At 49.7% G+C, this 24,842-nt stretch overlaps 1 protein-coding gene across 3 annotated transcripts; it reads right to left on the bottom strand.

The window, feature by feature from the left end:
- Positions 1-1,610: 1,610 nt before the first annotated feature.
- On the bottom strand, positions 1,611-24,842 carry SLC25A38 (solute carrier family 25 member 38). 3 transcript variants are annotated; one of them, XM_053669273.1, is made up of 7 exons: positions 13,121-13,204; positions 9,333-9,454; positions 8,639-8,723; positions 7,786-7,965; positions 7,402-7,570; positions 5,179-5,345; positions 1,611-3,702 (listed from the first exon to the last, which is right to left on the bottom strand). In XM_053669273.1, the coding sequence occupies exons 1-7, from the start codon at positions 13,136-13,138 to the stop codon at positions 3,580-3,582; spliced, it is 864 nt and encodes a 287-aa protein (XP_053525248.1). In that variant the 5' UTR covers positions 13,139-13,204; the 3' UTR covers positions 1,611-3,579. The 3 variants fall into 3 exon arrangements, with proteins under 3 accessions (XP_053525248.1, XP_037004224.2, XP_037004225.2); XM_037148329.2 differs by lacking the exon at positions 13,121-13,204 and adding an exon at positions 24,447-24,840 and having other exon boundaries at positions 1,612-3,702; XM_037148330.2 differs by lacking the exons at positions 5,179-5,345; positions 13,121-13,204 and adding an exon at positions 24,447-24,842 and having other exon boundaries at positions 3,614-3,702.

The following is a 24,842-nucleotide window of genomic DNA, read 5'->3' as shown; positions in this document are numbered from 1 at the left end:
AAAAAAGGCACTGAGCAATGTTTACAAAGCCAAGAGCTCACCAGCCACTTCCTCTCTGAAGTTTAATACTCGTGGGAGACTGCAGGGCAGAAAAAAAACAAATTCTGGAGGGCCTGGGATATGCAGACCTCAGGGTTGACTCTGGAATCATGGTTCACAAAGGCAAACTTCAGTTTTACCCAATGTTTGCAGAAAATTTCTCCAATCTTATGATTATTTGCCCTAAAAAAAGAACAAGTATAGGACATGGAAGAGTCTGTGGTAGCTGAAATTCAGCAGCCAAGTGTAAGGCGGGCAAATCTGAACTGGGGTGAAGCCCTCACCTCTGGGCTTCAACCCTGCCCTGCCCCGCCCCTCCCAGGTGCTTCACTGACATCAGGCTCCACCCACCCAAAGGAAGGAAGGAAGGAAAGTGAAGAGGCCCTGAGAGAAGACCTGAGCACCCCAGCTGAGTCTAAGTTCTTAGGAGGCAGCCACTCTGACCACCGTTTGTGCTTACCTGCCTTCCCTTCATTCCTGTCCAGCACACCATTTCCAGTCCCAACAGCTTGACACCTAGCCCTGGGGACTTGGGGGCCACTATGAGCTGAGCACCCTACTATTCCCTCCTATCCTCCCCATGCAACTTCTTTGAATAGGGAATTTTCACCTAAAACCTGAAGTATAAACTTACACTCGTAAATCATAGAATTGAACATGTGTTACATGTTGTGCCCCCCCCAAATATGTTGAAGTCCTAACCCCGTTCTTCTGTGACCTTATTTGGAAACAGGGTCTTTGCAGACATAATCCAGTTAACATGGGGGCCACTCTGGCCCTGGCCAGTGTGGCTGTTGGTTGGGGAGTAGTTCCCTTAACCCAGAGGACACAGGCTCAATTCCCAGTCAGGCCACCTGCCTAGGTTGCAGGTTATGTCCCTGGTCAGGGTGCACTCCAGAGGCAACTGCTCCATGTTTCTCTCCTCTTTCCCCTCCCTCCCCCTCAAGCTTGAAGACAAGGAACTAGAGACCACAGAGTATGGCCCGGCTGACACCATGATTTAAACTTGTAGGATCCAGAACTACAAGAGTTTCTGTGGTCAGAAACCACCGTTTGTGCTCATTTGTTTTGGCAGCCCTAGGAAACTAACACAACTTGCTCATTCAACCCCTACCACCACCCTAGGGTTAGGATATTACTATCCCCACTTCCTACGCAATTTCAAGTGTGTCTGGTAAGTGGAAAGCCAAGCTTTCAACCTGGGCAGCCTGGATCACGGTCCAAACTTCCTCCTCCTGCTGCCGGGATAAAGTAATGGCCCTTTCCTAAACTTGAGAGTTGACAGAGAAACGTGGGTACCCAGTAGGATGGCTGTAATAAATCAAAGAGACAGTAACAAGTGTGGGGGAGAATGTGGGAGACTGGAATCTTCATACACTGCCGCCGGAAATGTGAAACGGTGCAGCCACTTTGGAAAACAGTTTGGTAGTTTCTCAAATAATTAAGTGAAGTTACCACGTGACCCAACAATAGCATTCCTGGGCATACAGGAGTAGGCAAAGGTAGGTTTACATTTGTGAGTACATGAGCTTACTCTTTCATTATTTATTACTATATTACTTGTATTATGTAAACCTACTTTTGCAACAGAAATGAAAATGTACGAGGTCTGGAAAAAGTCAAACCATCATTAATACAATGAGAATGGTTGGAGACACCAATGTAACCTGGCAGCCAAGGAGAGTGGACTGGAATGCGCATGTGTGAGCAATGACAACTTCACTGTACTAGACAGTGGGGGCGGTACACTCCCATTGAGTGAGCATGTGTACGTACTGTGTGACCGTCACATACCGTCACATTCAAAATGACCGAGCAAGTACAGCAACGAATCTCTATCAAATTTTGCATTAAGCTTGAACGTCCCTCTGTGGAAATTATTTGCATGATTCAGAAGGCCGTAGCTATGGGCAACCGGTAATTGGCGGTTCCATCACAACGCACCTGCTCATACATCACTATCTTGTGCAGGTTTTTTGTGAAACATCCAGTCACCCAGGTGACTCAGCCCTCCCTTCAGAACAGACTTTGAGCCCTGTGACTTCTGGCTTTTCCCAAAACCAAAAGCACCTTAGCGAGGGAAGAGAGTTCAGACCATCAATGAGATTCAAGAAAATTCAATGGGGCAGCTGATGGCGATCAGAAAAACTGTGTTAGGTCCCAAGGCGCCTGCTTTCAAGGGGACTGAGGCATCCTTGTCCTATGTACAATGTTTCTTGTATCTTCTTCAATAAATGTCTCTATTTTCCATGCCACACGGATGGATACTTTCTGGACAGGCCTCATATGTCAGAGAAATAAAAATGTCTGTTCACAGAAACATGTGTACATGAATGGGCATGGTGTCATCATTCACAAGAGCCCAAGAGGGGAAACAATTCAAATACTAGTCCACCAACAAGTGGATAAATGACATTCGGTGTAGGCATACAGTGCAGTAGTCTTCTGCCATTAAAAAGGACAAAGTGTGGAATATGCCACATCGCGGACGAACCTCACACACTCTATGCAAAGTGAAAGATGCCACACATGAGAGCCCACGTGTTGCATGACTCCCATTAACACGAGGTACTCAGAAAGGGCAAATTCATGGACAGAAGGCAGACCGGTGGCTGCCTCAGTGGGGCTGGGGTTCAGAGGGAGGATGTGCTGTGGATGAGATCTCAGGGTGGGAGAAATGTGTCCCAAAGCTGATTTATGGTGACGGTCGTACCACTGAGTAAAAGCACTAAGAACCACTGAATCGTGTACTTGAAATGGGTCATTTGATCACAAGTGGAATACAGCTGTGTAAAAATGTGAGGTCCTAAATTTTAGGACCTATCCAGGTCTTAAAACAGAGTGATAATGGTAGGTTTTCCAACCAGCTTTCAGTGAAAAAATGCTTCATTTTATTTATCCAAACTTGAGTGGCAGAAAAACGCCAGAACTCCGAGCTGAACCAGTGCTGGGGCCAAGACACTCGTGAGCTTTATGGGGACCCTTAGAGCCACTGTCCTCCCCTTCTGCAGAGCGTACATGAAGTCAGTGAGGGGCCAATTAAGTGACGACACCTTTTCCTTCTCCTCCTAACGTCGCTGCAGAGGTGGGCTTCGGCCTGGTGACAGGGACTCCTCTCTGCAGAAAACCCCACACCCCCAGCTGGAGCCCACTGGCCACAGCAGGTGGGCCACAGCCTCTCCTGCTGTGCGATTCCCTGCCTAAAAACAGACCCAAAGAGGCACCGTGATGTAAGGGGCAGCTGCAGTAGAGACCCCTGACCGAGCTGGCTTTGGGGAAATGCTTTCAAGTAGCCTTGCAGGGTGTGTGGACCCTTCTCCTAACCGCCCAATGTGCTTCAGCACCAGTAACTCCTCTTTTGGGAGGTTCTGAAGGCTTAAGCCAGGCCCATCTATTCTCTACTTGAACTCGGTAACAAGGTGACACATTTGCCTGGCTTTCCAGATAGGACTTCGTCCCACTCCAGGACAGTGAGATGAAGCAGCCTCGGCAGAAACCAGGCAGGGCAACAAATCCCATCTTTTCCCAGTGCCCTCGCAGTCAGGACTTCAGGCCCATCTTGGCCATCATCTCTTCATAGACTGTCCACGCCATGGCTGCCATCAGAGTCCTGCGGAGGGCCCGGGGGACGCCGCCTTGGAAGAAGCCACGTAGCCCGTGGTCCTGGGAGAAAAATGAATGTTGATGCTCTGTTAAGTAGCAAAACGACTATACCTGGCACGAGAGTGAGGGTGTCTCCCTGTTACCCCATTCTGGAGTCTCAGGCTTTAGACTTTAATAAATAACGTCAAAACTATGACTAACGGTTCCAAGGAGATAACTTAATTTATTATTATTATTATTATTATTATTATTATTATTATTTGGCCTAGAGATTAAACCTTATCTTTCTAGGCTTGCTCTGTGCAGGGGGATTCGTTTCTTAGCTGAAGATCTTCACACGGGGCTGCTGTGCACGGGGGCTCAGCAGGCGCAGCGCACACAGCACCAGGCCCAAGCGGCAGCCGGATGAAGGGCCGCTCGCCACGGCCCGGGCCCTGGCTCCAGCCTGCCTGGAGGGAGCATTTCTTCTTCTTCCTTTTTTTGGTAATTCACTGCATATTCTTGGTGGCCCCATACCAAAGTTTAAAGACAAAACACCTCTTATTCCTCCCTGATAATCTGGAGTGATTTGTTCATTCCTATTGTCCTCATTCCTGCCACTTTCACATATACTGAAGAATACATTTCGAACTTTAAACGATTTTGGTGAAGAGAAGAAAAAAGCAGACAACCGAGCGATCGGACTGACCAACCTTTGCTCACCCCCCGGGTGGAACAGACAGTTGATGTAGCTGATGCAGGTGCTTCCCTGCTGTGAACTGACAACTCCACAAAAACCCAAAGACGCAGGTGACAAATCCACCGTGGACAGGGGTTTCTGGCAAATGGTGCCTGTTTTCCAAGGGCCAACTCAGGGGCTTTTACACGGTACTTTAGTACACTTACATCTCCTCTCCCTGTTCTCTTCAATAATATCTGTGTGTGAGTGAACAGCTAGAATCCAGATGGTGTGTCTGTGGGGGTTTACTGACGATATTTCCTCCTGGTTCTTCATCAGATCCTTGGCCCCCTGGATTGCCCCACTCAATAGGTCTGGGGTAGAACCCTTCACAAATATCACAGGTCGTCCTACTGTGGCACCTCCCCCCCAAAACTGTAGGTTTTTAGCAGTGGGTTCTCAACCTTGGTAACACACTGGAACCACCGAGGAACTTAAAATACTGACACCTGGGAATCACCCTCCAGAGATTCTGATATAATCAGCCCAGGCCATGACTTGGGAATGGGGATTTTTAAAAGCCTGCAGGTGATTCTCTGGTGTAAAGGATAAGAGTTACTACCACAGGGTCCAGGAGAAGTAACATCATCAGGGTACGCGAACGTCTCGTACAAGATGGACAGCAATTTGAACATTTTACCTACAATGTTATATGGTGTGCTTGAGTGTGATATTGTTATGTTACAGAATTACATGCTTATGATTTTGTAATAAAAGCTTTTTATTTAATAAAAGGGGGTGTTATCTGTGCTGGACCCTGTACTCTAGAGAGAGAGCCCTAACCACAGTAAGAACACATACTTATTCTCTCGCCTCACCTTGAAGATGACCGTCACCACCTGGCCGAACCACTGAAATTTCGCCGGGGACAGCTGCATGTGAGTTTTGATAACATCTGCAGGCTGAGTCACCAGGGAGGCCAGAACACCAGCAAGTATCCCACGGCTGAAATTTACAGCCGGAATAAGGGCTGCATCCAACTGGTCTGAAACAGCACACAGGTGACACTCAGTGATGCATAAACTGCACATTCATCAGGTAAGTGTTTATGCCAAGTCGTCCACTAATGCTTCCCCAAAGCCAGAAGGGTCTAGATTCAAACAAGGTTAAGAATTAAAATTGTTAAAGGCATAACTGATAAAGGTAACTGACAGTGGAGTGAACATTTCGTCTCTTTACTACCATCACAGAATAACTGACTCAGGCAAGCTCAAACATATGGATGAAAGGAGGATGTTTTAGATGGATTTATATGGGTTCAGAGTATCTCCCCACAGAGATATTTACACATTACAAAAGAAAGAGTAACTGAGTTTTCAGTGGAGACGAGATCTCATCCACGTGATAAAAAGTGAACATCACCCACGGTGGGTCAAGCTGGTGTCATGAGCTTCCTGATGGAAAGCACTGGGGACACAGTATCACTCGTGAGGTCCTTTTGCTAAAAATGTCTAACTGAACCTAGTTACAAGGAAACATCCGAAAAACCTATGCTGAGATTATGAAACTGGTCTATACTGTGGGAAATAAAAATTAAAGTTGCCACCAAGTACCCTGCTGGAACAACTGCAGAAATTAAGATTATAATTGGACTTTAAAGAACTATATCTGTGTTGCGCCTGACCCGCATGGCTCAGTTGGTTGGGCGTCATCCAGCAAAGCCAAAGGTCGCCATTCGATTCCCAGTCAGGGCACACGCCTGGGTTGCAGGTTCCGTCCCTGTCAGGGTGCATGCGAGAGAGGCAACCAATCAGTTTCTCTGTCACATCAATGCTTCTCTCCTTCTCTTTCCTTCTCTCAAAAATAAATAAACAAAATCTTTTAAAAATAAATTTAAAAACTGTACCTATGTTAAATTTCCTGAATCTGGTAAGACGGTTACATAAAAATGTCTTTGTTCTTAGGGAATGCACACTGAGGTGCTTAAGGGTAAAGGAGCACCATGCCTGCAGTTACTCTTCGGTGATTTGAAAATACAAGCCACTGTGCACACAGAAAGAGGATAATAAAGGGCTGCAAAGTTACTTGTATTATCCTTGTGGGGTTTATGTGAGTTTCAAATGATCTCTAACACCAAATTTAAAAACACTTGCAAAGACGGGTTGAGAAGTTAAAAATGTACATAAAAAGTTTCCCTGACTGCCTTACTCTGCACTGTAACAGGAGGCTGTGACCCGCATGTCACCCCTCCCGGTGCCCGGGGAGAAGCGAATCTCCCCAAGCACCCCCGCTGCGGCTCCTCACCACTGTCATGATGCCGACACCCCCGCTTTCCCAGTGCACTGACGGGTGCGATTCTTTGCTCGGATCATCCACAGACACCATATTGAACGCAGGATCATTCTACGGGATGTTTCTATCACTGCCTGGCTCTGCTTGGGTGGATGTTTACCGCCCACTGAGTTTGCCCAGGTCTTGTCCAATAGGAGCCTCCTGGCAGGATGGGCCTGCCGGGATACCCGGGGGCAGGCACCTTTCCCTCCGCCCAAATGGAGGGCCCAAAAGCACATCAATGGGGAACACAGCAAGGGAGGTGAAGAGAATACGTTTCTTTCAGCTCCTAACCATTTGGCGTTTCCCACACTTGTCTGAAAAATGAATCACATCAATTGCAGCTTGAAAAATACCCAGGTCTCACCCCAGCCTTCTGATTTAGGAGGTCTCGGGTCAGACCCAGCAATCTTCAGGTCAGGCAAATTTAGGAAGTATGCTCACAGGACCCGTGTAAAGGTGCTTCGCTCCACCCCGTTCCCCACTCTAGACTTACGGTCCATCCCTTTCCTGCGGCTAAACATGAAGGGCAGGGACCGTGTCTGCCACACCCCAAAGTCGGGTGCGCACCTCCCAGCGCACTGCTGCGCCGGGGGAGGAGTCGGCCCCGCCTCCCACAATGCGCAGGCTCAGTTCCCAAACCGCTGCTCAGGACCTGGAGCTGCCAAGGGCAGCAGACAGTCTCCTGGCCACCACAACGGTCACGGAGAAAGTGGTGGGAAGGCGTTTTGGGCGGGCCTCTTCCCCACCCCACCTTCCTTTATCCCTACCCTGGGACACGACGTTTTGGGTCTGGGTGTAAAACATTAGGTAGATGCCAGAGAAGGGTGCGTCGCGAAGCAGTGTCGCTGTCAGGCCACTGAAGAGGCCCCGGGGGCCCTCGCTGCGGTAGATGCTCCTCAGGGCTGCGTAGATGCTCTCATAGCCGAACCTCCCGCTCTGCAGAGGAAGCACAGGGCCTGGGACTCGCACGGAACCAGCCCCCTCGGGGCAGGTGGCACTACCAGGGCACCGCATGCACGGATGGGCTCTCTGGCCACACCGACTCCGTGTTAGTTTATAAACTGGGAGGTGAAGTGACATCAGCAGCCACCCGACTGCAGAGCCCCGATCCTGTGTCCCCCACCCTGAGGGCCTAAAGCAACCCAACTGACCTCATAACGCGTCTTGATGACAGTGATGGGTGACATGCAGACCCCTGCAACTGAGCGAGAGCCCACCCCCAGCATGACCGACTCCATGGCGGTGGGGGGGTGGCCTCGCAGGAAGTACTGCTTCAGAGTGTACAGGCTGCTGAAGTAGATCCCAACGCCGGGGACACACCGCACGATGGACTGCAGTGGGGAGTGGTCGGAGGAGGAAAGGAAGGAAGGACCCGCTCTGTAAGACACTGTCCTGACTGGGTTTCCCCCAAAGACCCAGTTTCCGTGCAAGCAGTTGATTTAAGGTGTGGAGGAAACGTCAGTAGGAGAGAGGGAAGGCAGCCAACAAAGGGTGTGTCCTCTAATCAGTTACAGCAGCCCACGCGCTCCGGGGCACTCTGGGCTCAGGGGAACTCTGGGCGTGCGGGCTGCAGTGGGGAGGCGAGGGAGGCCTAGGCCTAAACATCAACTCTCACTTTTCACTGGAGTGAGCATTCATTCCCTGGCACTTCCAAAGTGAGTTCCTAAGACCAGAAAAAGCCTTCAGATGAAGAAACGCTGCCGTGGAGGTCTCAGCCCTCCCCCACCAGAGGGCAAGGGCAAGGGTATGCTGGCCGGCAGCGGCCGGTTGCAGCTGCATCTGCCCTGGGGACTGTGCTGCACAAGGAAGTGAGGCCTTGTTATGCACAGAGGTCACAGTCCCCAGCACTTCGCAACGGTCAGGAACAGCAGGCAGGAAGACCACAGAGGTCCTCCCACCAGCCCCCAAAGCTCACGTTTGCTTAAAGGAGAGGATAGCGAGGTAGGTAAGAAATGGCTGGTCATGAAGGACAGGCTGCATGAGAAGATCCCAAGGGCAGCTTACGGGGGACATCCCTTTCCAAAGGCCCAGAAGGCTCTCGGTGCGGACCACCTGCAGGAGCAGAGCCAACATCCCGATGCGTCCGGATCTGAGGGCAGAAGACAGCATGGGGGCAGGGGAGGAAAAGTCACTCAGACCACCTCCCCGCTCAGAAGAGAGCTCCCCACTCAAAGACTTGTCCGCGTGGACGCTTTCCTGGGGCCCTTCAGAATCTCTACAATGCGTGCTGGAAGCTCGGAGTTCTTCTGTGTCACGATCGACACCTATGTGTCTACCTGTTCATTCACACTGCATGCAAGGGGGTCGCTTCTGTTTTACAGCCTTCTGTCTTACAGGTACTGCACACTTCCCCCAGTGCTGAACCCAATATGGGGACACAAAAAAGACACTCAACACCTGCTGCTCAGTTCCAGCATTACAGGCAGGCAAATAAAATGCAAATGTCACTGAGGCAGGTCCCAGGAAGCTGCTCAGGGAAGGACCCCATTTAATTAATAATAAATTATATTAATTAATGTAAAAAGTATTCACAGAAAAAAACTATATACATGAAACCCATGAGAGCCAGGCCTGGCCTGTTTCCCTGTGAGTACCCAGTAGGCGAGGAAGTGACTTTGCACAGGACAGATGCTCCCGTGTCTGAGAAGCCACTGAAACTGGTTCTTCAGGGAAACGGGGCGGGGGCAGCAGGCCTTACCCAGGGGCCGAGGGCTGGAGAGTCTGTAGGCGCGTTTTGAGGAGATCCAGGGGCTGGAAGAGGAGGGTAGAGCAGGTGCCACTGATGGAGCCGCACAGGAAAGCTTTGATCACCGGATGCAACTGCGGGGCAAGGGGACACGGTCAGCAGCTCGGCCTCAGCGAGCCTCTCCTGTGCAAGGGTCCCACACAAACTCACCTGCGGGCGCCCTGCCTGATCTTCCCACTTTGGAGGAGGGAAAAGCTAGCCAGGTGTGAACAGTGCTGCCAGGCTGCTGAGAGCTCAGTACACTGCATGGGGCGGCTCTCGGGTCTCGGTGTGGACAGTAACTTTGCTCCTGCTGGGCACCATGTCTGTTTCCATCTGTGAGTTACGCCACTAAGCATCCCTCCCCAGGAATCCCGACGGTAAAAGTTATTGCCCAACTCCTTATCGTCACAAAAGAAAGTCAACTGATCATGGTGTTTCAGTGCTGAACAGCTGGTTTCCAGACTCCTGTGGCTACGGGGCCTGTGGCCGTTCACAGCAACACAGCAAAGGAAGTGAAACCTTAAGCTCAGCAGCAAGGCAGATACAGACGCTGCTTCCTCTGAAACCTGTGAATTTCTTTCATTTAAACCTTTCCCTTCTCTAGAGCAAGAGAGTGCAAGAAATTGAAGAGCAATTCAAGGAAGAGCAGGAAATTGAAAACTTATTAGCCAAAATAATGAAGGAGAACTTCCCCAGTCTGGCAAAGGAAAAGTTGGACTCAAGGAAGCACACACCAAGGCATATCATCATTACATTACCCAAGATTAAAGAGGAAAGAATCTTAAAAGCAGCAAGAGAAAAGGAAACTGTAGGGGACCGGTTTGTCTTGGCCTGGCAAATGTGACTCAGCTCTGTACGGAAAACCTACAGATGCGAAGTGGTGGGCAGGAGCCAGACCTTCAAACCAAGTTTTCCCATGGGAATCGGGCCTAGAAAATGCATACAGATTGTTATGGCTTGCTCTTGCTAAAACTCCCTCACCCTGGTCTAAAGCAACAAATATATATTGTTTATCCTCAAGGTAACTTCCAAAGCCTGTGTGAGTTCTCCCAAGGACAGAGCTAATCAGCTCATTGTCATTCCCCTTTGCATGTTATTTTTATTTCCTTGATTGTACCTAGAATGTAGACAATAATATTCTATGTGATAGATAATAAATCTTCCTATGATGTAAGACCCCAAGAAAGCAATAAAAGCCTGTCTAGGCAAGGGTCGGGCGCTCCCCTCTTGAGGCAGTGGCCGAGGCACCATAGGCACTCTCCCCTTGAGAGAGTAGCCGTGCCTGTTCCCTTTTTCCACACAGGGTTGTTGTCGCCTGTGAATTGATTCTTGTATACCACAACAGGCGGACTCTGCTGGACAGGGTCTGCAACATCTGGTGCCCTGGAACAGGGACGCAACAAGAAACAATTACCTACAAGGAGTTCCCATCAGACTGTCAGCTGATTTCTCAAAATAAACCTTACTGGCAAGAAGGGGCTGGAAAGAAATATTCCAAGTCATGAAAGGCAAAGACCTGCATCCAAGATTACTCTACCCAGCAAAGCTTTCATTTAGAATGGAAGGGCAGATAAAGTGCTTCCCAGATAATGTCAAGTTAAAGGAGCTCATCATCACCAAGCCCTTATTATATGAAATGTGAAAGGGACTTATCTAAGAAAAAGAATAAGATCAAAACTAGGAAGAGTAAAAAGATAACAAACTCACAACTATCAACAACTGAACCTAAAAAAAGCAAAAACGAAAACAAACTAAGCAAACAACTTAGTTTGTTAAGTTTCTATGATTCTGTTCCTGTTCTAATAGGAACATAGAAATGGAGATCACATGGAGGGTTATCAGCAGGGAGGGGGACAGGAGAGAATGGGGGAAAAGGTACAGAGAATAAGAAGCATAAATGATAGTTACAAAATAGACAGGGGGATATTAAGAATAGTACAGGAAATGTAGAAGCCAAAGACCTTATTTATATGTACAACCCATGGATGTGAACTAAGAGGGGGCAGGGAAAGCAGGTGGGAAAAGTGTGCAGGGCAGAGGAGAATAAAGGTGGAAAAAATGCAACAACTGTAATAGCATAATCAATAAATATACTTAAAAAAGATAAAATAAAATAAAACTTTCCCTTCTCTCACATCCACACATCTCTCTGGGAGGTAGGCAGCTGGCAGTGCCTGGCGCAGACCAGTGGCCTCTCCTTTCAGCCGGACAGTCACACACACTGGAGAATCCAGAGGCGCAGGCGGGAAGGGCAGGACTCCATCAAAACTAACTGTACTCCCCCAGGCGAGCCCCAGAGCCCTCACAGCATGCCCCGGGATCCAGCCTCAACCACACACGGTTGTGAAAAGACATTTTTACAAGTCCAGTGAGAGGCTGGCCATTTGTCCGACAGGAAGGATGGTGGCCAGAGTTAAGGCGAATACAACTAGCATGCCTTCCGGTGCTTTGACGGCACCTCAGCCGTGTGGTCCTCTGGCCAAGCACACACTTCCCAATGTCGGAGCGATCACGGCATCCCCGGGGTTGCACGCAGCTTTCTGTGAGTTTGCGTCTCGGCTGAACCAAGACGGCATACGCGGATTTCTACCGAAATGACGATTCCGTGACATACTCTGAGGACATGAGGAAGGCTGACACCTCAGAAGGCAAATGATTTGGGAAGGTGAAGAATTTGCTGAGGGTGAGTTCTGTGCAAGTTTGTCACCGACCCCATGACCCTGAACTATGAAACATGAGTAACTGAGCTAAGGAATTGTTTCTTTTGATAAATAAACAATTAAGAAATACTGTGAAAAAAGATCCAATCAGGAAAGGAAGCCTTCTCCAAAGGAAGACACTTGGCAAACTCCACTCATAAAGGTCTTCTCTCCCCTCATCATTTTTAAAGATTTTATTTATTTATTTTTTAGAGAGAGGGGAAGAGAGGGAGAGAAACATCAACGTGTGAGAGATACATTGATCGGTTCCCTCTTGCACACCCCTAACTGGGGAGCTGGCCCACAACCCAGGCATGTGCCCTGACTGGGAATCAAACGAATGACCTTTGGTTTGCAGACCAGTACTCAATCCACGGAGCCACACCAGCCAGGACTCTCCTCATTATATTTAAATAAATGGTGTACTGTGATCCCAAAACACTATTAAGTTGAATATGAAGTTGCCTTTAACCAATGCGTTCATAATCCGTGACACTTTCTCAGAGAAGAGAGACCATCTCGCACTCCACCAACCCAGCCAGCCTCAAGTCACACTGGTTTACTGAGAAGGCTAATGGGGAAAGGACTAGATAAGTTCCCATAGCAAATACCGGAGCTTATAACTACGTCCAGGTAGCTTGCAAAAGTCTCAAAGGCGGTAGCACCAGTGAGACAACAAGTGAAACAGAGCACAGCTTCGCCAGGTCTGTGTCAGCGCGCAGAGCCCTCTCGCCCAAGGCCCGGGGCCTGCTCCTGCGGTCACACGGATTCCCAGAAGCGCTGGGTTTCTCAGCCTCAACCGAGACCCCGCGGCATCAGTGAGCGGTTCTTCCCCGCACACCAGGCCTCTCTCTCGCAGTGGCGGATCTCCTCCGGTGCCTGGAGACAAGCTCCCCAGCGCCCCAGCAGTCCGGCCTGAAGGCAGGCTACCTCCTGTCCGTCGTCACTAGTCACCCCTCAGGCCCCACCATTTGTCGTCCCACCGAGGCTTCCCCACCACCTGCTTGCTGAGGACTGGCTGTGCCCAGGACCCCTGTCCCGCAGGTGTCCTTCTCTTACGTGGCCTCTCTCCTGCATCTGAAATGGCTGACGGCCTCGCCTCTCAGCTTTTGGGTTTTCTCTCCTCCTCCCAGATGTCCTGCTGGTTCTCCTTTGCTGCAGACGTTGATGTTGCTCTTATCTCCTCCGCTGCAGCCTCTTGGGCAACCTGGCCCTGCCCACACCCACACCACGCACAGCGCCCTCGCCGGCACCCCAGCCCGGGGCAGCCTCTCTGCAGCCTCCACTATCCCCCGCCTCCTCCACCTCCTGTCGCACACAGGGGTCTGAAACTCAGGTTCCAAATTGGAAACTCAGTCAACCAAAGGGCCGCAGGTTCGATTCCCAGTCTGGGCCTCTTTGGGAGCCAGGGCTGTGGGCCAGGTCCCCAGTGGGGTGTGTGCGAGAGGCAACCACATGTTGATGTTTCCCCCCCACACTTACCATCTAAAAATAAATAAAATCTTAAAATCTTATACCCATTGACTCCAGAGAGAGGGGAAGGAAGAAAGAAACATCATTCAACCACTGCCTGTGTGCACCCTGATCAGGGATGGAACACACAACCAGGCATGTGCCCTGACCGGGAACCGAACCTGTGACCTTTCGGTTTATGGGAGGATGCTCCAACCAACTGACCCACCCTGCCAGGGCTGCTGCCATTCTTCAAATGTGACAATTTAAGACAAGTAGGAGACTTCGGCCAAGATGGAGGTGTAGGTGGTGTGGGCGCCACTAGCCCCCCATGGCAAAGCCAGGGGGCCAGGACCAGCCGGCATAGCCACTGCTCGTGGAGACGCGCCGCAAGCCCCCCTTGGCAAAGCCGGGGGGCCAGGGCCAGCTGGCAAGGCCGCTGCCCGTGGCACAGTTCCTCTCCACCTTGCTTGGCTCCCTGCCTAGAACCTGCTGTGGGTAGACAATAGGTTTCCCAAGAACTTATTAGCATAAGCTAGACAGCCTGTTTCCCTGTAGAAGGGTAGGTCATGCACCTGTGCTTGAAAAACAGGGAAGTTTTGATAGCACCCTGTGTTCCCCTGTTGTTCCGTGGAGTAGCTTTGCAGAAAGGACAAAGAAACTGGCTTGGGTGCGGCCCCCTCCTGCTTATTCCCCATAATTGTAATAAAAGCCTTGAATAAACGGAGTTCGGGGCTCAGCGGGATGCTGAGACCTCTCCAACCTGACTCCCTGCGTCCTTGACTCATTTCCACCCCCTCCCCTCTCCTGGCGAGGCTGGTCCGCGGCAAGGTGGAAACATTGTGCCTCCTCGCACAACCAAGTTTAAAGACAACAAAGTTTTAGTAACAAAAATGCAACCAAAATGCAGAAAATTGAACTGTACGGAAGTCTGACAACAACACACTGTTCAGCCAAACTGGTAAGAGGGGCGGAGTCAGCGGCTGGCAGAGCAGGATCGCGCAAGAAAAAGCGGTGGCTGCTGAAGGAACCCAGGAGCGCAGGCAGCGGATGGCAGATCCCAGGCGTGGGGTGGCAATGGGCGGACCCAGTGGGTGAGCAAGGCGGCTGGCTGACCCCAGTCACACATTCGCATGCAGATAAACCAGGCAGAGGAGGGAGCAGTGAGACAGACCACGCAGACTAGGGCCCCAGCGCTGGGAATTAAAGCCTAAAAGAACCAGTTGGAAAAACTTTCCGGGTGGAGGTTTTAGGAGAGGCTCCCAGGCTCACAGAGAGTTTGTTGGAGAGACCCACAGTGTCCTGGAGGGCGCACAGGCCCACGCACACGGGAGCCAGCACCAGGGGGACCAGGTTTGCTTGCAGGAAGCAGCAGAGGGGACCGAAATCCAAGAGAGAGCAGAAAAACCACCACTGCCCCTCTCTGACCCTGCCCCCACATACAGCATCACAACCCAGTGACTGGGTAACCCCACCCTGGTGAATACGTAAGGCTCCACCCCTCATACATAACAAGTACGAACAGACCAAACATTATGTCTCAGGAAGAACAGCTCAAAGCCCCAAAGCCAATACTTCTAAGCAACCAAGAGATAACCAGCCTATCAGATGCACAGTTCAAAACACTGGTGATCAGGGTGCTCACAGAACTGGTTGATTTTAGTCACAAATTAGAGGAACAAGTGAAGGCTAAACTAATTGAAATGAAGGGAAATGCACAGGAAACCAATAGTGATGGAAAGGAAACTGGGACTCAGATCAAAGGAGTGGACCAGAAGGAAGAAAGAAAAAAACAAACAGAAAAGAATGAAGAAGCAAGAATTCAAAAAAATGAGGAGAGGACTAGGAACCTCCAGGACATCTTTAAACGTTCCAACATCCGAATTATAGGGGTACCAGAAGGGGAAGGGGAAGAGCAACAAGTGGGAAACTTATCTGAACAAATAATAAAGGAGAATTTCCCCAATCTGGCAAAGCAAATAGACTTCCAGGAAATCCAGGAAGCTCAGGGAGTACCAAAGAACTTAGACCCAAGAAGGAACACACCAAGGCACATCATAATTCCATTAGCCAAGATTAAAATGAAGGAGAGAATCCTAGAAGCAGCAAGAGATAAGGGGACAGTAACCTACAAAGGAGTTCCCATCAGACTGTCAGCGGATTTCTCAAAAGAGACCTTACAGGCAAGAAGGGGCTGGAAAGACGTATTCCAAGTCATGAAATCCAAAGACCTACATCCAAGATTGATCTATCCAGCAAAGCTTTTGCCATGTTCCGGCCGCAGCGGGTCCCACAGGTGAGGGTAGGCGTCGGCGCTGGGTAACAGACGACAACACGCCTCAAAGGACAGTGAAGTTCTGTTCCGTTTATTGCAAGTACAAGCAGGTTTTTATATTTTCATTTTAGGTAGTGATTAACATTTGCAGGTGTATAGCATGATCAGTTAAGCAGAAAAAATCAATACAAAGGTAATCAGTAAAAGTACGAAAGTTCCCATAGATTTAGTTATAATGAACAAAGATTATCTTAACCAGGAGAGCTATTAATCAGACAATTAGAAGTATCTTATTGTATATTAAAGTTTCTCAGAATTTGTCATAGGGCAAAAGGATACGCTAGATTGAGTAGAGATAATAGGAAATTTATTATAAGGCCCTTGTGATGTCTAACTTAGCTATCTACCTTTTTCTGTCTAAAATGTTTTTCTGTGTACTATAAATTCTGACTCTTAGTAACTGTTTAGTTTGTAATAACTAGCTAGCTTTTGTTATTTCTTTGCCTGTCTAGTTGATATATATTCTTATTCAAGGTAAAGGAGGGGCTATTCCTATGTTGCAGGGGGCTTTCAAGGGTACTTCTTTTAAGTTTTTCTAGTTCTTTTATAGACACGTTTTGTACTTTGATTCCCTCTAAGAAAGCAGTGAGATCATCTCCTGATATCCTAGAGTTTTCTAACTTATCTTGGGTATTTTTCCAATGATCTGTTATTGATTAAGCTTGAATTCTCAGATTGTTCTGGTTGTTTCTTTGTACCTATATTCCCTGACGTTTCTAGTATGATATCATTATTCTGTTCATTGAGCCGGGAAAGGTCTAGGCACACTATCTGAATCACTGCCAGGGTATTCATAATGATTAAAGCAGAAAAGGTCATGATCCCCAAAGCAAGCACAATCACAATAGGTATTGCAGGGCCTTCCATGCCACGTCCACCAGGTTGGAAAATGCTTCCTTGAAGTCTTACACCCCCTCTCAGGACCTTGTCACGGAGAGAGGGATCCAACAGTGGACGAGGCAGTGGACGTGGCAGCTTTCATTTAGAATGGAAGGGCAGATAAAGTGCTTCTCAGATAAGGTCAAATTCAAGGAGTTCATCATCACCAAGCCCTTATTATATGAAATGTTAAAGGGACTTATCTAAGAAAAAGAAGATAAAAAAATATGAACAGTGAAAGGACAGCAACCTCAGTTATTAACAACCACACCTAAAACAAAAGCAAACTAAGAGGACAGCAGATCAGGAGCAGAACCACAGAAATGGAGGTCACATGGAGGGTTAGCAACAGGGGAGTGGGAGGAGGAGAAGGGGGAGAAGGTAAAGAGAATAAGTAGCATAGACTGTAGGTAGAAAAGAGACGGAGAGGACAAGAATAGTATGAGAAATGTAGAATCTAAAGAACTTATGACACATGGACATAAACTAAAGGAGGGGAATGGTGGGGGAGGGGTGTGCAGGGTGGAGGGGAATGAAGGGGGGGAATGGGACAACTGTAATGGCATAATCAATAAAATATATTAAAAAGGAAAAAAAGAAATTAAAAAAAAAGAAAGAAAAATAGGTCAGTGTCCCTGACTAAACAGTCAGGTTTAACAATTACGGCGGCACACCAGCTGCTCCAGTCCACTTTCCACCCAGCAGCCAGAGCCATCTTTCAAAACTGCAGGTCTGCCCTCCCTGCTTCCGGGAGCAAACACCTTCCTGGAGAGGCCTGAATTAAAACTGAAAAGCAATACCCTTTCATTGTTCCTTATTCCTTTCAGGGATAAGGAGTCCTTTCAGGGAAAGGACTTCCCTTTCAGGGAAGAGTCCAAACTACTGGCTGGCAAGACCGCCCCTGAGTCACCAGAACCCGTCTTATCTTTGTTGCCTGAGCTCTCGGCCTCCTGCCTCTTACACACTCTGAAGTTACCGCGGGCTTTCTGCCTTCCTCTCACCTCTGAGAACCCTGCCCTAGCTCCTCCCACGCCTGAGGAACCCCTGGGGGCCTCTGCTGAGACCACACTGGCCCTGGAAAGTCCCCTCAGCACTTCTCCCACACCCAAGCCTGTCTCCCTGCGACTCCCTATGACTGAGGGTCCAGGACTCCTGGCTGTACAGTTCACGGTGGTACCTCCAGCACTGACCACGGAACCTGGGGCACTGGAGGTGATCCACTGTCACGAAGGAGTGAATCAGGGAACAGAAAACACCCCCGTGGCCCTCCCTGGAGCATAACCTCACAGCATAGCACTCCAGGGACCCGCAGGCCCCATCCCTAGACTGTTGACATCCACCCCTGGGCTCCCTCCAGCCGGTGGCTCCAGCAAGGCCGCAGTTCCAGCTTCCGAGCAGTCCCCCCGGGGGCTGCGGCAGGTGCTGTACGGAAGTGGCTTGGGGCTGCTGTCCTTCCCACACACACACCCTCCCCCTGCATTAGCCACCTGCTCTATGGTTTATTTTCACAGTACAGTGCTCGGACCTGTTATTGGTTTAACAAATATTTGCTGAATGTATAAATGGCGCCCGTAACTTTTTTTACTTTACAGTTTTCTGGGCACACAGCAGCTGCTAAACACATACAATGTAGACATAAGGGGTCAGAACACCCTAGTGTCTCAGAGGACACTTCTATGAATTTATCCGGGCCCGTGGGGCAACTGCCTGGAGCAAGACCAAATGCTCAGGATGACGACAGCTCCGCAGCTTGTTTTATGCATACGGAAATTCAGAAGGTGTGTTATCAAAACAGTGGACCGGGCTTGCTTAAGGCAAAGATAAGCCTTGTCCTAAAAAAGCTTTATGCCTGGGGCACGACTACTCACCTTGACCTGCCCAGGTAGGGTGTATAGTCAGATCATCCTGTGAGGTTATTTTCCACAGAACCCCCTTTTTTTCTGGTCCACAACTAGCAGTATAGATTAACCTCTAATTGTTAAAAATAACAGGTTACATAATTGCTTTAAAATTACACTTTTCATTTTGAATCATCTTAAAGTATTATCCCTGGTAAAGTCACACTTCTGAGGACTTATTTGATTTTTTTCTTTTTTTAAAAATTATTTATTTATTTATCTGTAGAGGGGAAGGGAAGGAGAGAGGGAGAGAAACATCAATGTACGGTTGCCTTTTGTGCATCCCCTGCTGAGAACTGGCCTGCAGGGAACTGGTCTGCAACCCAGGCACGTGCCCTGACTGGGAATCGAACCGGGATTGTCTGGTTCACAGGCCCTGATTTTTTTCTAAATGGCCCAAGTTATTCAAGGCAAATAAAACGAGTAATCCATTTTTTGAGGGATGGGTAGGGTAAAAAGAATCAAACAATACTGCACAGGTACACAAAAGCAGTAAGCAGCACTTAAATAGTGAGCAAACCAGTTCCCTGAGCAATCTCTAAATCCCTTTACAAAAAGAAAGGGTGCCCTGGCCGGGAGTGTCAGTTGGCTGGAGCGATGTCCCTACACCAACAGGTTGTGTGTTTGAATAGGTCAGCGTTAAGTTCTTGGCGCCCAATGGGAGGCTGAAATTTGCCCGTGGCAAGTCGACCCCCTGGGGAGTCCCCCAGTCTCTGAGAATTTCTCCGCACACCACCAGAGGGCATCGGCGCCTAATCACGCCTAGAAGGTGGAAAGGAAACTGATCAGGGATCTGGGAAGGGATCGGAGAAGAGAGACTGTTTGGCTGAAAATCTGCTTCTGAGCACGGTTTTAGAATAATGGAATTGAAGTTGTGGGCAAGTCTGGGGTGCATGCGGCCTCCAGCTGGTCTGAATTTTCCTTTTACAGCTTTTTGCATTTGCAGCAGGAACAGTAAGAGCAGTGCTGGGCTGGCCCCTAGGGGGAGCCCGCTGGGTAGAATTTTAGAGCATTGGAAGATTTACAGCCTAATCCAGTGCCTAAGAATCCCACGTCTGAGGGGACGTTGATTTATTTCTCTAACACTTTGGGCCTAAGTCTGTTTTCAATGGTGAGGAAAGGTGGCCGTGGGTGGTTCCCTGAGTTGCTGCATCGTGTAAGCAATTGAAACAGCACTGCCAACGGTCGGAAAATGGGGGGAACTCTGCTCTTTCCACGTATGTATATCTTTGCCTCATGGTGTGTTTGACTTGGAGGCACAGAAGACGAAGGGGGCCTCAAAACCCCTCCCTGATGGTAACGCGCAGGAAGAAAGGGATGATGAGGAAATGAACCTCATTAATGCTCTGAACCCAGGGGACAGAGGCTCAGAGGCAGAAGGGGCTTCCTTGCCATCATGCCTTTGGGGAACTGCCCCTGAAGTGGAGACCGCAAAGCCAACGGCTTCACCCCTTCAGGATGTAGAACGGGTTTCACCAGCCAGGGCAAGCCACCCTGTAGAGCCAGGGGGCCTCCCAATTCAAAGCAAGCCAATTCCCTTTCAGGCAATATCCTATAGGCGGAGTGAATCAGGAAGGCCAGCCTGCTGGCTACTATTGGGCCCATTCGCCACTCTCCACTCAGACTTACTGAACTGGAGGAGTTCTACACCACACACCCCCAGCCCCCCAACCCCACGCTGGATAGGGATGACCCTCAGAGAATGGTAGATCATCTTGTCACCTCTATTTTTGCCATTCATCTTCCAACCTGGGCAGATGTACAGGTTCTCCTAAATGTTCTGCTGATTACAGATGAGAAAGGGCAGGTTATAAATACGGTAAGGGCAGAGGCCCAGCGTCTCGATGAAGGTCCCACTGGGACCACTACCTAGTTGGGGCAATTCCTGTGGTGGAGCCTAACCCAAATAATAGTGGGGGCCAAGTCTCCCTGAAACCTTACAAAAGGTGTATGACGGAAGGACTTAGAAAAGGAGTACCCTGGCAGAGGAGCCTGCGTTGGACACACTCTTCAGCAAAGGCCAGATGAGGGTCCTTCTGTATTGTTAGGGAGGACCTATCAGGCTCTTAGGAAGCACACTGATGCTGACCCAGAGGCACCAGAAAATGTAAGAATGATAAACATGACTTTTATTGGGCAGAGTGCCCCAGATATTAGAAAGGAATTCCAGTGTGTAGGTGGGGAATTGGTAATGAGTCCCGCTCAGCTGGTGGACACAGCATTTCAAGTTCATAAGGCCTGGGAAACAGGGAAGACAAACCAGGCCTTGGTGCTTTTAGAAGCAGGTAGGGGAGCCCAAAAGAAGAATCGGGACCCTAAAGGAAAGAAAAGAGACTCATTAGGCACCCACCACTGTGACTGTGGCAGGGAGGGCACAAAGAGGGGAGGAAAGACTCTGCAGGCACAGATCAGTGTGCCCACTGCAGGGAGGAGGGCCGCTGGAGGGATGAGCACCTGAATCACAGAAGGGAAGACAGAGGTGGGAATCCTCTCGAACGATGCTAAAAAGGAGAACGAGGGATGATGACGAATAAGGAGGCCCAGGGCTCCATTGGATATCTCCTGACCTATTACTATTTCCCCAGAAAAGCCCTGGGGTACAACTGACTGTGTGGAACAAGCCAATCTATTTCTTTGTAGATATGGGAGCTACATACTCAGTGGTCAACATAAAACTAACCAAGAAAAGTTCAGGTGAAGTAACAGTTACTGGAGTGACTGGCCAGCTACAACCTCTGGAATGCCAGCTGAGGATCAAAAGCTCACATATAGTTTTTTCTATATGTCAGATGGTCTCATTCCATTGCTGGGCCAAGATTTACTTTGTAAACTGCATGCACAAATAACTTTTTCTCCAGAGAAGCAGCAGTTACGTGTGGAGGTTCCACTGGAACATGCCCTCCTGCTACTGGCGTTTCTGACCTGTCAGGAAGGTCCTGGAGGTGAACTCTTCCCACCTGAGATCAGTGAACAGGTCGATCACTGTTTGGGCTGATGGAACCCCGGGTAAAGCAGTTAACGTGCAATCTGTAAAGATAAGTCTAAAAGAGGGAGTATGGGTCCCACAAAAGAAGCCACACCCCCTCAAGAAGGAGGTTTAGAGGGGATCCAGCCGGTGATGCAGAAGTTTTTAAAATCGGGATTAATTTGGCCATGCCAGTCACCCCACAACACCCCATTCTGCCAGTCGAAAAGCCCACTGATGAATGAATATCGGTTTGTACAGGGTCTCAGGGCCCGAAATGATATTGTTCAGGACAATCACCCTACAGTGCCCGGTCCCTACATCCTGTTGACCACGGAGCCTGAGGACAGTAAGTGGCTTTCAGTCCTGGACTTGAAGGATGCCTTTTTCCACATCACAGTAAATGAACAGGCTCAGCTACTGTTTGCCTTTGAATGGCAGAACCCAGAGACTAAAGCCACACCCCAATACCACCGGACCACGCTGCACAAGGATCTGAGATCTCCTCAGCGATATTAGGGAAGTGTTGGCAAGAGACTTAAGGGATGTTCAGTGGAAATCAGTTCTTTTGAAATATGTAGATGACCTATAGCCAGTAGCAACTATGAGGACTGCACAACACCATCGCAGTCCTAAATCATTTAGAAAAACGGGACATAAGTTGTCACTTCATAGGGCCCAGATTTGCAAACAGGAAGTAGGCCCAGGTTTGCAAATAGGAAATAGCTTATCTGGGATTTCAACTAAAACGTGGTACCAGGAGCCTGATGGCAAACAGAAAGCAACCCACTGCTGCATTAAAAATCCCAGAGAACCAAAGGCGGCTTCGTGGGTTCCTGAAAGTTACAGGGTTTTGTCGAATTTGGATTCCACACTTTGGACTCATAACAAAGTTGCTATGTAATTCCTTGAAAGGACTGGACTCTGAACCCTTCAAATGGGCAGGGGATTGTACGGTAGCATTTGATACCTTGAAGGAAAAGCTGGTTTGGCCTCCTGCACTAGGACTGCCCGATTTACTGCCAGTTTCCTGCCTCTCAAATTGTGTGTTCACCAAAGGCAGGGAACTGGACTGCGGGCGCTAACCCAGACTCTAGGGAATATACCCTAACCCACAGCCTACTCTCAAAGAAGCTGGATCACACAATGACAGGAGGTCACCATGTCTCCAGGCAGTAGTAGCAGCTACCTGTGACAACAGGAAGCTAAATTTCCCTTGGGACAGCCCACTGCAGTGCTGGTACCACACAGGTTGTGACTCAACTGGAACAGAAGGAGGGTATTGGCTGACAGCAGGTATATGGAGAAATACCAGGCCATTCTGCTGGACAATCCAAGTGTTACCTGGCAAACCACCACAACCCTGAACCCAGCCATCCTACTCCCAGATAAGGAGGAAGACTCAGCCCTTCACCATGAGTGCTTGGAAATTATTGACCAGGTTTATTCCAGCAGGCCAGATCTGCTGGACCAGCCACTGGCGGCACCAAACTGGGAGCTGTATACCGAGGGACACGGCCACATGGACAACAGCCAGTGGTGAGCTGGGCATGCGGCGGTCAACACAGACAAAGTAGCAGAAGCCCAAGCCCTTGCACCAGGAACCTCAGCACGAAAGGCTGCACTAACAGCCCTCACAAGAGCTTTAATGTTGTCCCAAGGAGAGAAGGTTAACATACTCAGACTCCAAGTGTGCCTTCATGATAGTCCATGCCCACGGAGCAGTTTGGAGGGAGAGAGGACTGGCAATTTTTACATCCCTTAAAAAAAACTCCAAAACTGTGCCCTGACCAGTGGCTCAGTTGGCTGGAGCATTGTCCCACACACCAAAAGGTTGTGGGTTCCATTGGGTCAGGGCACATATCTAGGTTGCAAGTTCCATCCCCGGTGAGGACCCAAAGCTGAGGCAAGCAATAGATGTTTCTCTCCCCCACCCCCCACCCCCGACCGCTTCCTCTCTCCAAAAATCAATCCAAACGTATCCTTGGGTAAGGTTTAAAATAGATAGATGGATAGATAATAGACAGTAAATCTCGTGGCCAAGCTGGAAGGCCCAAAAAGATAAATAGGTAACCACGTTTTCAAAGATGTAAATAAACATTGCTGCTTAAAAAAAAAATCCGCACTCTGCCACCGGCGAAAGTGCCTCCAAACTCTGACTTCCGAGGGAGAGCAGCTGCAGTCCCAAGGCCTTCCAAGCCAAGGCCAAGCCGCATTGCGGGCTCCACCCACCACCAGTAGAAACTCAGCCCAACAGCCCTTCCAGGCGCACCTGGCCAACCCCACCTCCACCTCCACCTCCACCAATGGTGGCCCGGCGGCTCGACTAGGGCAGCCAACCTGGACGCCTGGGGGCGTGGCCTCGCGGCATTCCCTGACAGCTCCAATCGCTGTCCCGCTGACCGCGCCTTTCCCCGGCGGGGGGCAAAAATCCCAAAGGCGCCCTCTCTTCACATGCGGCGACCCCAACGTCTCCGGCGTGGAGCTATTACTGGGCCTTGCGATGCCCCAACTATCTACCCGGGTGTCCTCCCACTTGTCACTCCAGGCACGCAACCCAAGCAAAGTTCAGCAGCTCTCGCACCTCGTTCGGGGCCTCACGGGAACATTCTCCCGAAATCCCCCAAGGCCCCGTCAATTTCGTCCATCTCTACCCAGACACCAATGCACAGCGCGACCATTGCTCCTCTGCCCCAAGCTATGGGCTGCAATCCCCTCTCCCTCCTCCTCCCCCGTCAAGTACCCAACTCTACGTGCATCCAGGGCGGGGGAATGGCTCAATGAGGGCCGCTGACCCTTGGCAACTTCCCCAAGCCGGCAGTCCTGGAACCCCTGCCACCCTTTCCGGCAGTTTACCATAAGCGTTTCCATCCTGTCTCCGACATCTTGAGGTTGTAGCAGCGCCGGGCTTGACTTTTGAATCATTGGAGGAGGCCTGTTGAGTGCACTGGGCTCAGGGGTTCGTCGGCGGGAGCTCAGGCCGGGCCCCGGCGACTTTGGAGTAAGCAACGCAGTGACGGTAGCTGTGCTCTCTACCGTCTCCCCGTGGGTGTCGGGACCCGAGCGGTCGGGGGCTGCGTGCGTGGCTCCGGAGTGACGTAGGAGCCTTCACCCAAGAACTGCTTGCGGCTTTTCACTTGTTCGGCAGACACTGCTGCTCTGCTCTCCGGCATATTCTGCCCAGACTTCAGGATTGGAGAAGCTTAGGCTAAATGTATCGGAGGCGTGGACAAGGCCGGAGGAACTAGATAG

Source organism: Artibeus jamaicensis, unplaced genomic scaffold, assembly GCF_021234435.1.
Source record: "Artibeus jamaicensis isolate MK-2021 breed Jamaican fruit bat unplaced genomic scaffold, CSHL_Jam_final contig_519, whole genome shotgun sequence".
NCBI classification, from domain to species: Eukaryota; Metazoa; Chordata; class Mammalia; order Chiroptera; family Phyllostomidae; genus Artibeus; species Artibeus jamaicensis.
This window is presented reverse-complemented; position numbering and strand designations above follow the sequence as displayed.

Coding starts and splice junctions, on each gene's coding strand:
- SLC25A38 (XM_037148329.2), bottom strand. CDS start 24,515: ATGATTCAAAAGTCAAGCCCGGCGCTGCTACAACCTCAAGATGTCGGA. Junction 9,455..24,446: donor ACAGGATGGAAACGCTTATG/GTAAACTGCCGG, acceptor CTTGCCCCGCAG/TTGCATCCGGTGATCAAAGC. Junction 7,571..7,785: donor TCATCAAGACGCGTTATGAG/GTCAGTTGGGTT, acceptor CTTCCTCTGCAG/AGCGGGAGGTTCGGCTATGA.